The 12609-nt window shown below is 42.5% G+C and overlaps 1 protein-coding gene across 2 annotated transcripts in view; it reads left to right on the top strand.

Moving 5' to 3' along the window:
- LOC147326944 (uncharacterized) overlaps positions 1-12609 on the top strand; it is a 29700-nt gene that overhangs the window by 8113 nt on the left and 8978 nt on the right. Inside the window, exons 5-6 of one of the 2 annotated variants that reach the window (XM_086294538.1) lie at positions 4770-4860; positions 5141-5256. In XM_086294538.1, coding sequence (XP_086150664.1) covers positions 4770-4860; positions 5141-5256 — 207 coding nt within the window. Of the gene's footprint in view, positions 1-4766; positions 4861-5140; positions 5257-12609 lie in introns of both variants that reach the window. The other variant, XM_086294537.1, reaches the window with a different exon arrangement.

Genomic DNA, 12609 nt, shown 5'->3' with positions numbered 1-12609 from the left:
TTTTAATGTCACAATTCCAACCCTGCTCCTTTACCCGGGCTTGGACCGGCAAAAGTGACCCGAAACAGGCGCTCTGGTGGAGTTACTTTGTGTGTGTGTTTATAAGTAGTTTTAAACCTTGTGATCCACAAAACAGCATAAGAGTAAAAGAGTAAAAGAAGAAGTGACTGCGTTACAGTCAGTGCAGAGCAGCGGCTTCGCTCATACGCGATTCATTTGCCGTTTGGATGCACAGGTGTGAACGTCTCCTGCCCTGATAGCAGCTGGGGAGGACTATCGTCCGCCCGTGAGCGCTTTGGCACGGGTGAGGTGTCCACGGCAGCACCGCTGCTTGTTGAGAAAAAGAGCGATCCGCGCTTTCACGTCAAAAAGTCGTCATAAATAAGTCTCCAGTAACACCAGAAAAAGTCGCCAGATTTGTCGCTAGTCGCTTTTTAGAAAAAATGTCGCTAAGGGGTCTGAAAACTCGCTAAATATAGCGACGAAGTTGGCAACACTGGCTGCTGTCAGCTGCTGGTGACAGATTTTCAAAGCAGCCACATGATCAGGGGACCAATCAGCAGCCGTCAGCTTCTCCAATCAGGGACCTGCAGAGACTTTTAAAGACACAGACAGGCAGAACGAAAAACAGCCACCACGACACATTATGGCCAGGGCCGTAACACCTACACAAGAATCCCCTGACAGAGTACGGAGAGAGTTTACGGACGAGAAGCAAAAAGAGCCGTCAGGTGCTCCAAATAAACCTTAGACTCTCTACACTCTGCAGGCTGTTTAATGCATCGGTCTAAACACTCGACTGCAGGTACACGACGCCCAGCTGAAAACACTTCACGCAGGTCGAGTCGGCCGAGATTCACAGAATTTACAGCAAATTCACTATTTTGTGATATATATGGTTGTGATTTGGGATTTTGGTCATATCGCACAGCCCTACACCCGGGTTAAGAGCACATGTTGTTCAAAGGCTCAGCACTGTGCTACCTTTACCTGTGCTGCTGTGGATGAAGCTGCATTAGTTTGATCAGTGAGATGTGCAGACAGCAGATTAATGTGTGTATCACTACTGTACCAGGGGACAAACTGCAGCGCGCTCTCGGTAGTGAACGAGCGCGTCAGCCAGTGCAACGACGTGACTCGCCCTCACTGTGGCACAGAGGAATACGATGTGTGACGAGACCTGAAACCGTGCTGCCGTCAGTGCACGTAGTGACCTGCTGTCAAAGGTTTGTGGCCCACAAAAGCACGTTTACATCAGCTGTTACCTTAAAATGTGTCCAGTCACATTTACAGACTGGCTGTTTTAACCTTTGGGAGGGAGACTGTGCTAAGCATGAACACTGCTAACCTAGCAGTTAGTAACAGTGATGTTTGTCACACGCTGTTGGGTTGGAATTGATCTGAAATGGCTTTGTTTGAATTGCAAAGTATTTTAGTTACCGAGTCTACATTTGTTTGTAGCTCATGTTAGCGTCAGAGCATTGCTCATTTTGGTAGGTTTCCACTTTCTGCATGCATCATTTCATTAAGGAATAAAATGTTGTCTTTTACCTCAAATGCGTGGGTTATTTGTTTTCAGACCCTGCAGAAACATTACAGCTGATAAATGATAAATAAAGCTTCAGATGTAACCCTTGACACCTGCATGAAGGCGTCCTCGGCTGTTGTACTGCATACTAGGCTGGGTATCGTCACTGATTTCTAGAATCGATTCGATCCACGATTCCATTCGATTTGAGTCGGGGAAATTTTGCCTCAGACAGTCAGAAATATTATAAGTCAGATCATGCATCAGTACATTTCCATATTTTTATATCTATAAAAAGAAAGCTGACACTTGTGAGACTTTATCAAAGGTGTGAGCGTCACAGCAGAGGCCTTTGTGTCAAAGTAGCTGAAGATAAAACACAGAAAAACATGAAGGAGAATTTCCTGCCCTGGATTTTATAAAAATATTCTGCAGTAGATCAAAAATGAAAGAAGACCATGAATCAACACATGAACATTACCTGATGCTGCTGAAGTGAAACAGAGCAAACTTACAGCAGTTTTACAGACACAGCTGAGAGTTTTGCAGTTTTGCATAATTTTAAAAAGTTTAAATTTGTTCAGTATTGAACGGCAGAAATTAGGTTTTCTTTTCGGAAGTAAGTAAAAGGAAAAAAACAGCGTCCGACAGGCTGTAAACAACGGTAGACTTGTGCGTAACAAGCAAGCGAATAATGCAGAAAACAGATTTTTAGACGGGAAACTGTTGTTGGAGAGAGAGAGAGAGAGAGCTGTGCATCATGGTGGAAGCAAAACAGCAAAAGTCAGAGTGAATTCATGACGATGTTTATGTGAAGCGTAGTTTGGATCTTCTTTTGCTGCTGGTTCGGTCAATATTGTTTGGAGAGCGATAAAACTAACAGCTTCAGAATCAGCGCAAAAACGACGTGAACACAAAGCTCGACCCGCCGACACATCAGACTCAGCGAGCTGTCGGCTTTCAGCCCCGACCGTGTCCGTGCCGTCGGTGAGAAAGGCGACATCTCACTGATCCTGATCCGTCGGCGGGTCGAGCTTTGTGTTTACGTCTTTGTGCAGAATCCGTGTTCCTGCTCTCATTTACTGTTTGAGCTGTTTGGTGGTTGTTGGAATTTTGTGAGGTTTAACCTGAGATTCTGGCGTTTCGGGCAAAATAAATTTACATTTAAAAATCGATTCAGGATTTTAATGAATCGATATCACATTATCCAAGCCAGAATCGATTTTAATTGATAAATCGATAATCAAAACCCACCCCTACTGCAGAGGTTACTTCAAATCAGTGATAATAACACAGAAATCACATTTGTCCATTCATCCATTTTCTAACAACTCGTGGGGGTGGCAGTCAAGCAGAAAACCCAGATCTCCTGCTCCCTGGCCATCCAGAGGTGCTCCCAAGCCACCTGAGAGAGGTTGCAGGAAGTCACAGCTCTACTCTAGTGCTTCTCTACGCTGAGCACTCAAAGATTTTTACACAGCATCCATTCATTCAAGCATTTTTACTATACTTAAGTGCTTTGTATCTAACAATTACGCTGAAGAGCAAGTTAGTATCCTGCCCAATTCGGCAGTAGAGGAGGAGAATGACCTGCTCTACTTCCTGAGCTAAAGCCACCACATGACCTCTTGGGACCACCAAAAAATATACCTTCCAACAGGGACGGCTCAGGCAGGCAGTATGGACCAAGCTGTCACTGCAGTTCTGAGGGACTAAATGGACCAGACCACATACTCCTGAAGCCCCGCCCACAGGATCCCCTGAGGGACGTGACTGAATGTCTCTCCCACCGAACACCTGCAGACTGATTGGACAAACTCCCTTAAATAACCTGAAGAGGATAACGAGCTAGTCCGGTTTTGACCAAGGTGGAAACCAGTAAATTGTTGTTTACTCATATTTCTTGACCTCCGCGCTGCGTTTGATTCTGTTACCATAATATTTAATAGGCTCAGTGTTTTGGCTGGTATCTCCAGCTCAGCACTAGACTGGTTTTCTTCTTATTTATCTGGAAGGACATTGTATTTGGGTGAGCAAGTTCTCCTTTTATACTGCATCTCTAAGCTGTGGGGCTCAAAAGGTTCAGTGTGGGGCCATTGTTGTTTTCCTTTAACGTCCTTTTCTAGTGTTTCTTGTTTCTGTGGCGCAGACAAATGTTTGAGCCTCAGCAGCTGGATAGGCTGTCCACACTAGTTCACTGTTTATCCCAGAATTGTGACCGCCTCTCCAATAATAAATATGTATATTATCTTTAGTTCCAACAAGACTGAGGCTACATTATAGCTCCTGCTGATATGTATTCAAGAATCAGCTCCTCTGTGAAGACCCGTTTTCCTAATCTTGATGTCATGTTTAATTCTGAACGTTGGCTCACATGTATAGGGTCGATGTCACGCTCCTGTTTCTTTTCTACTCTAAACTGTGAGCTGTAGTGTTGTGCTCTGAACCAGAGGAAACCGTTCATGCGTCAGCGTGCCTAGACCACTGTAATGCTTTTTACCAGGATATGTGTATCGTCTCATTCATGCCTCCCAGTCATACAACATGCTGCACCTAGCAAGTTCACATTACCCTTTTATTAATTTTCAGGGGCTTTCAGTTGATTTTAGATTTTCAAATTCTCACACTTACATACAGACAAGCTCCAAAATACTTGCTGTCTGCGGTCTTTGCTCACAAGCTCAAAACCTAATAGTTTTTGCTCGTATAAGACTGAAGACTGGGCGGCACAGAGCGCTTGAGTCTGTTCCCGGCTCTGTTCAGTCAACTCTGTGGAGTCTTTCAAAACACAGTTCAAAACTTTTCTGTGTAATCCGGCTTTCTGCTGACGTCCTTTGGTTTGTTATTCAATTCAGTTTTATTTACACAGCGCCAAATCACAACAACAGTCGCCTCAAGGTGCTTTATACTGTAAGGTCGACCCTACAATAATACATACAGAGAAAAACCCAACAATCATATGACCCCCTATGAGCAAGCACTTTGGCAACAGTGGGAAGGAAAAACTCCCTTTTAACAGGAAGAAACCTCCAGCAGAACCAGGCTCAGGGAGGGGCGGGGCTTTTTTCATGGTTCTGTATTGCTATTAATTGTTTTGGAGTGATTGTACAGTACTTTGTGACTTTGATGTCTAAATAAACTTCACTATACTTGAGTTCGTATTCTTTTTTCACAGTTTTCACTGGTATCGTGTTGTGTATTGCATCAGACAGTTCCTATGTTTTCTTTGTGTGGGCAGAAGGATGAGGAGCCAGATGTGGTGCTGGTGAAGGTGGAGGAGGTGGAGCCAATGACGAGACCTCGGAACCGGCCGTGCCTCAGCATACAGGAGGGTGAGCAGACCCGTTCACTGTGAACTGTAGATCAGTTTAGGAAGTGTTCTGACTCCGACTACAGCAGCCTGATGACATCAAACGTGTCCCCTCGAGGGCTACTGTTGCTGTCATTTGGTGCTATATAAATAAAATAGAACTGAGTCGTCAGTCATCATATTGCATCATCTGATGTTTTGCCCTACATCAAGGATTCTCGCTCCAGAAAACCCTGTGAGAATGTTGAGTCCATTTAACCCTAGCTGGGTGAGAACTTGACTCTGAATCTGTCTGTGTCCAGGGTTGGTGGAGTCCAGTACAGACGACTGCAGAGGAGTGCTGTCCTTTGATGAAACCACACAGATGTCCACCAATCGGCTGTCCGACCTGCAGGACTCTGGGCGGGGCTTCTCAGAGGTCAGCTGTGGCCATTCTTCGCTGTGGACTAATAGGGGGGGCGGTTACAGTGAGAGCCTTCCAGGGCTGTCCTCACACTTCGCTCCACTCTCATACTTGCCTGGCACACTCACTGGAGGAGAGCCTGGCAGCTCTGGGAGGGGATCGGCTGCTGAGAACGCAACAGAGAGGGGATCAGCCGCTGAGAATTCTAGAAAGTTGCCCACTTATCCCTTTGAGCAGAAGCTTCCTGTTATTGATCTGTCAGATGAGTCCAGCCAAAGTCAGGTGTCAAGTCAGACGCAAGCAGGACACCTGTCAGTCCAGGGGTCTCAACAGTATCTGCACCCAGGTCCAAGTCAGGGCCCAAAAAATCCCACGAAGAGGGATTGTGTCTGTAGTTTCTGTGGGAAAAGGTTTCCTGCTCCAGCAAATTTGGAATCTCATATGAGAACCCATACTGGAGAAAAGCCATATGGCTGCACCATCTGTGGTAAAAAATTCTCCCAGTTGTGGAATTTGAAGATCCACAGGAACATCCACACAGGGGAGCGACCGTACCAGTGCTCGCTCTGCCCCGAAAAGTTTTCTGACCCCAGCAACCTGAAAAAACACCTAAAGAGACACCATCCACAAAACATGGCCATACAGTCAGGAACATCTTAGATGAAAGGGCTAACACACTGTTAATGAGTACTGTATTTTTCAGACCATTAGGCGCACTGGATTATATTATAATAATTATATACTCATTCTTCTTGCTTCTTCGACGTCCGTACCATTGATTCATTAATGCTGTATTCAATCACAGCTGCTCTATTCCCATGTTGTTGCAGTATATGAATGACTAACCTCGTATTGTGGATGGATTATCTCAGTTGTTCTCCTGGCTGAAGTTTGGTCCTTTTACAGCATCCTGCCATGCGACTGCATTTGTCTCTAACTATCAGGAACCCTCACATTAACTTTTATCGAGTGGAAAAAAGTTAACATTCATCCTCCAGCTTCACTGTTTATGCTATGCTAACATAGCTGTGTTGCTAGCAATCACGTAGCACATCATTATATACCAGCTAGCCCAACTTCAGTAACCCTACAAACATCACTGCTGTTTAGTTTTCTGTCCTCATTTATGTTGGAAGTGATAGCAGAGCTGTACGTTTGAATTTGTTTCAGAAATCTCTCAGTCAGAACATGGTATGTCATGTTTAGGTGGAAGCTAGCGAGCTAACTTCCTGCTAACTTCTAGCTTCATTAAATTTTAATAAATTCTGTTTTCATGGATGCCAGGATGTTAAACTTAATTGTTGCACCTGGTAAAGCAACAAAGCTGATGATTTTATTACAGATGAAAGAATTTAGACAGTTTTTAACTCTCAGTGATGCCGCAGTGTTCGTTTGACTTTGGGACCTGAAGTGGACGGAGTTTAGGACCCAGATTACTCTGCGAGGCTCCTGACTACGGTAGCCGTAATGCTCCAAGCGGTGCGCCTTCGTAGCTTACCAACGTCGTACTAAAACACTTTTGACAGATTTTCCAGCGCCGTGTAGCACATAAAGTCGGATCAGGTCAGTAAGCACAACCAGAATTCATACATAAGGCGCACCAGATTATAAGTCGCGCTGTCGAGTTTTGAGAAAATTAAAGGATTTTAAGTGCGCCTTATAGTGCAGAAAATACGGTAGCCTTATTTTAAAAATCGTGTCCTGGTGTGATTAGTGGGGATAGGTTAATTGATTAATCTAAATTGCCCATAGGTGTGAATCTGTGCGTGAATGTGAGTGCGAATGGTTGTCTGTCTCTGTGTGTTGGCCCTGCGACAGACTGGCGACCTGTCCAGGGTGTACCCCGCCTCTCGCCCTATGACAGCTGGGATAGGCTCCAGCACACACCACGACCCTGGAAAGGATAAGTGGAAGTGGATGGATGGATGGTGCCCTGAGGTTAAAATAGGCTTCAGGAAATGTAGCGTGTACCCTGGCTGTTAGTGGTGTAAATTGACTCGTTCTTAGGTAGTGATTCTCTATTCAAAGCACTTCTACTTTTTCTATGCTTAAGTGCTTTCTGTCAAACATTCACTCCAAGGGATGCATCAGAGAGCAAGTTGGGTTAGTCCTGTCCAAAGCACGTAGACTGGAGCAGCCTTCACATGATTGTGTCCTGCTCTACCTCCTGAGCTACAGACATCCTAAATAATATATTGCATTTAAGTGAGACACTCAGTAAGGGCATTTGTTGGGGTTTAGCATTGCTTTGCTTGGTTTGGCCTGTGGTCTCCAAAGTCAGACGTTTACCTTGAGTATATTAGCTTCACCTTTTGAAAACACAACACTTGTTTTGTTTCAGCTTTAGCATGCTAGCAGGTTATTAGGCCTCTAAAGATGCAGATCCAGTTTTTTATGTAACTCATGTTGTGTAAAGTCATGCTAAGTGTTGCTGTGTGTGCCCAAGGGCAGTTCCAGTCAAATCTATTCCATACTGTTGACAGGAAGTGAAAGCAGTAAGTGTTCATTCTCACAGCTCTAAAGCTCACCATGAGAACATTTGACTGAAAGTTTTTGATTCATTTTTTAACTGAAGCCTTTTGGTCATTAGAAAATGTGTGTGCTTTAGACCGGAGTGATAAGTGAGCCACTGTTCAACATTTACAATTTCAAAATAAAAGCAGAAATCTTTATTTTATGTATGTGTGTTTTATCCATGTAATAGATTGTTAGCCCATTCTGGTGTCATGAATACAAACTCTTAGGAAGCCCTTGTGAGTATTTCTTGAAGATTGGCACACATGTTTACTGGGACTGGTGGTCAGAGGTCAAGGTCACTGTGATCTGACAACACAGATTTTTGCAAGCACAAAAATTCATACACTAATTCTGTCAAATGTGTATCTTATGTTTAAAAGTAATAACTGAACTTTTCTGGCTGTTTGTCTGCATCATAATCCTATTTCACATTTGGTCTTATATTAAATTGTTGACCTTAATCTTTCTGCCACTTGGAGGTGACTGTTGTTGTCATTTGACACCATTTAAATAAAATAAAATTGAACCTCGTAAATTCATTTAGTCTTTACTTTTACAAAAGTCTGGACAAACATGGACACAAACTGCAGCCTTACTGGTTTCCAGTGGTGTGCAATAACCTGGCAGTTCTCCCGTTTCTACTGCTCTCTGCTTAGAAAACATTCAACTTTGAGCTATAACATTGCACATACCCATTAATTTATGTTAGATTACACGTAGTTTCATAGGTGTCGCGGTTGGTGGTTAACATGAAGAGGACCAGATGATGGAAAAAAACAACCACAACAGACTCGAGTCGTTTTCCAGAGCTCTGAATATATTTCTCTTACAGATACAAAGGTTCAAAACCATCTTAACATGAACACCCCAACTCTGCTCCCCACCACACACACACACACACACTCCAGCTACAAATAACATATACAGTGAAATGCTGCACTCATGTTAACACACCACACATACATCTGACTGAAGGAACAATGGGCTGGGAGGTCAGTTCCTTCATTAATATGCAAATTGTCATGACCATTGATCAACAACCACTGATCAATAACCATGAGTACCATCCACAGAGAGTTGGGGAATGGCTGCAATCACAGCATTGTAAGATGGTGACAGATGTACCCAATTAGGCCCCCTCCTCAATTCAGAGATGGTCTTTCCCTTATCATGGTGTAAATGGCCTTGTACTGATGTATAGCAACTTGAAATACTCCTAAAAATGGCACTACAGCATGTAAAAATATAAAGATAAGCTCTGGCTCTTGGTTCTATGATGGCGCTTAAAGGGTTAACTCATTGGTGTGTGTTATCTGGCTTCATGGACAGATAGAGCTGGGTGTCATCTGCATAGCAGTGTAAATGTATACTATGTCTTCTAATGATGCTGCCTAAGGGAAGCATGTATAATGTAAACAGAATTGGTCCTAGCACTGAACCCTGTGGAACTCCATAATTAACCTCAGTGTGTGAAGAGGACTCTCCATTTACATGCACAAACTGGAGTCTATTAGATAGATATGATACAAACCACTGCAGTGCAGTACCTGTAATACCTACAGCATGTTCTAATCGCTCTAATAGGATATTATGATCAACAGTATCGAACGCTGCACTGAGGTCTAGCAGGACAAGCACAGAGATGAGTCCACTGTCAGAGGCCATAAGAAGATCATTTGTAACCTTCACTAAAGCTGTTTCTGTGCTGTGATGAGCTCTGAAACCTGACTGAAACTCTTCAAATAAGCCATTCCTCTGCAGATGATCTGTTAGCTGTTTGACAACTACTCTTTCAAGGATGTTCGATATGAAAGGAAGGTTGGAGATTGGCCTATAACTAGCTAAGACTGCTGGGTCTAGAGATGCTTTTTGAGTAAAGGTTTAACTACAGCTAGCTTGAAGGCCTGTGGTACATAGCCGATCATTAGAGATAGGTTGATCATATTTAAGATCGAAGCATTAATTAATGGCAGGACTTCTTTGAGCAGTTTTGTAGGAATGGGGTCTAAAAGACACGTTGAAGGTTTGGAGGAAGTAATTATTGAAGTTAACTCAGAAAGATCAATTGGAGAAAAAGAGTAACTTAACATCAATGGTACTAAGAGTAGCTCTAGATAATATTACATCTGTGGGATGATTATTGGTCATTTTTTCTCTAATGATTAAAATTTAATTCAATTCAATTTTATTTATATAGTGGCAAATGACAACAACAGTCGCCTCAAGGCGCTTCATATTGTAAGGTAGACCCTACAGTAACACATACAGAGAAAAACCCAACAAGAAGAAGAAGAAGAAACCTCCGGCAGAACCAGGCTCAGGGAGGGGCGGGGCCATCTGCTGCCACCGTTTGGGGTGAGAGAAGGAAGACGGGATAAAGACATGCTGTGGAAGAGAGACAGAGATTAATAACAGATATGATTCAATGCAGAGAGGTCTGTTAATACATAGTGAGTGAGAAAGGTGACTGGAAAGGAAAAACTCAATGCATCATGGGAATCCCCGGCGGCCTACGTCTATTGCAGCATAACTAAGGGAGGATTCAGGGTCACCTGGTCCAGCCCTAACTATATGCTTTAGCAAAAAGGAAAGTTTGAAGCCTAATCTTGAAAGTAGAGATAGTGTCTGTCTCCTGAATCCAAACTGGAAGCTGGTTCCACAGAAGAGGGGCCTGAAAACTGAAGGCTCTGCCTCCCATTCTACTTTTAAATACTCTAGGAAGAAGTTCTTGTGGACTTCTTCCTAGACTTTTATTTGTGAAGTTCATGAAGTCATTACTAGTTAACGTTAAAGGGATGGTTGGCTCAACAGAGCTCTGACTGTTTGTCAGCCTGGCTACAGAGCTGAAGAGAAACCTGGGGTTGTTCTTATTTTCTTCAATCAGTGATGAATAGTAAGATGTTCTGGCTTTGCGGAGGGCTTTCTTATAAATCTCTGTTGGAGTAGCGTTCAGATAGCTGCTCTGCTCTATGTTGGTACAGGGCATTGAAGATGCTTTCAGAAAGACATCTACTGTGATAAAGTCTACTCTCCACCGCTGTGTAATCAATTATTGTAAATGTAAATGTTATCAGGAAATGATCAGACAGCAGAGGGTTTTCAGGAAACACTGTTAAATGTTCAGTTTCTATGCCATATGTTAAAACAAGATCTAGAGTGTGATTAAAGTGGTGGGTGGGTTCTTTTACAGTTTGACAGAAGCCAATTGAGTCTAATAAATATTTTCACTCAGACAGTGAGAAATATTATAATTCTGATCATTTATCAGTACATGTTCATATTTTTGTATCTATGTATAAAAACAAAGCTGACGCTGTGAGACTTCAGAGGTGTGAACATCACAGCAGATGTCTTTGTGTCAAAGTAACTGAGGATAAAACATGAAGGAGATTTTCCTGGCCTGGCTTTTATAGCAGATAACCTTAAAAATATTCTGCAGTAGATCAAAAACTAAAGAAAACCATCAATCAACATATAAACACAGTGTTGGTCAAGTTACTTGAAAAAAGTAATCAGTAACTAATTACAGATTACTTCCCCCAAAAAGTTATCCCATTACTTTACTGATTACTTATTTTCAAAAGTAATTAATTACTTAGTTACTTAGTTACTTTTTAAAAACACAATTTACAACCTGAATAGGTGATAAAGCGATAGATCTTTCAGCCCAATTCTACTTTTTCTGCATAATCCATCATACAAAATGTAATCAAATGGAAATGTCTCTTTTTAAAACTTGTTTTATTAGTTTTAATCTTTTAACTTTATGCATCAAGCAAAAATTTAATTATATGCAACACTCTCTGACTGGAAGAAATTAGTTTAACATTTAAACCTATTTTCTACACATTCCAGCACATAAAATAAAATATTTTGTGTGTTTACACTCAGTCTTTCAAATAGATGCAAGTAAAACACAGCAGAAAATAAATAAAGTCAAAGACTCAGCGGTCCTGTTGCTCTATTTTCACCTGTAAAGCAGGAGTGGGGTAGGCGGAGGTTTACCCTGGTGTAGGTGTGCCGCGGTCAGTGGAAGAATCCGCGAGTTTCTCTGTGAGTTTCCCATTACGTCGTAGCTACTCGGTGCTTGCTTTGAAGTTTAGGGGTTTTTCACTGTAAAAAGAAGTTTTCTTCCCACGCACGATGGACACTAATGTTTTTGTCACTTTTTATGGAATCAAACTCAAAGTAAGGTCAGTACTTCCACACTTTAAACGCTGCACGCTCATACTCTCTCCCGCACTCGATATATGATCCACTGTTGATCTGCACACAGCTGTTGTCACGAACGGCGCACTCGCTTACGTCACTGTCATGAGACATTCTCGCAAAAAAATCACGGTTTTAGTAACGCAGTAATGCAGCGTTCCTACGGGAAAGTAACGGTAATCTAATTACCGTTTTTGCAATAGTAATCCCTTACTTTACTCGTTACTTGAAAAAAGTAATCGGATTACAGTAACGCGTTACTGCCCATCTCTGTATAAACATCACCTGATGCTGCTGAAGTGAAGCAGAGCAAAGTTATAGAGGTTTGATTACAGACACAGCTGAGTGTAAAGTTTCTATTTCTTCAATCTTAAACTGCAGAAATGAGGTTTTGTTGTCAGATGTCATTGTTGAGAAAAAAACAGGTGCCAACAGCACTGAATAGAACTGTAGGCTGATGCCTAATAAGCAGAGAGTAATGCAGAAACAGATCTGAGGCGGGAAACTGTTCTTGAAGTACAGAGAGAGCTGTGCAGGAAGTGTGATTTTATCGTGGTGGAAGCAAAACAGCAAAGGTCAGAGATGACGATGCTTATCAAACATGAAGTGTAGTTTGGATCTCCTTTTGCTGCGGGTTCAGTC

Source organism: Aulonocara sp. 'chitande type north' Nkhata Bay, linkage group LG6 (genome assembly GCF_057382095.1).
Source record: "Aulonocara sp. 'chitande type north' Nkhata Bay isolate Kocher_YH1m ecotype deep benthic linkage group LG6, A_spYH_male_GT1.1, whole genome shotgun sequence".
In the NCBI taxonomy this organism is placed as follows: Eukaryota; Metazoa; Chordata; class Actinopteri; order Cichliformes; family Cichlidae; genus Aulonocara; species Aulonocara sp. 'chitande type north' Nkhata Bay.
The sequence above is the reverse complement of the archived record's forward strand: the minus strand, read 5'-3'. Positions and strand labels throughout refer to the sequence as shown.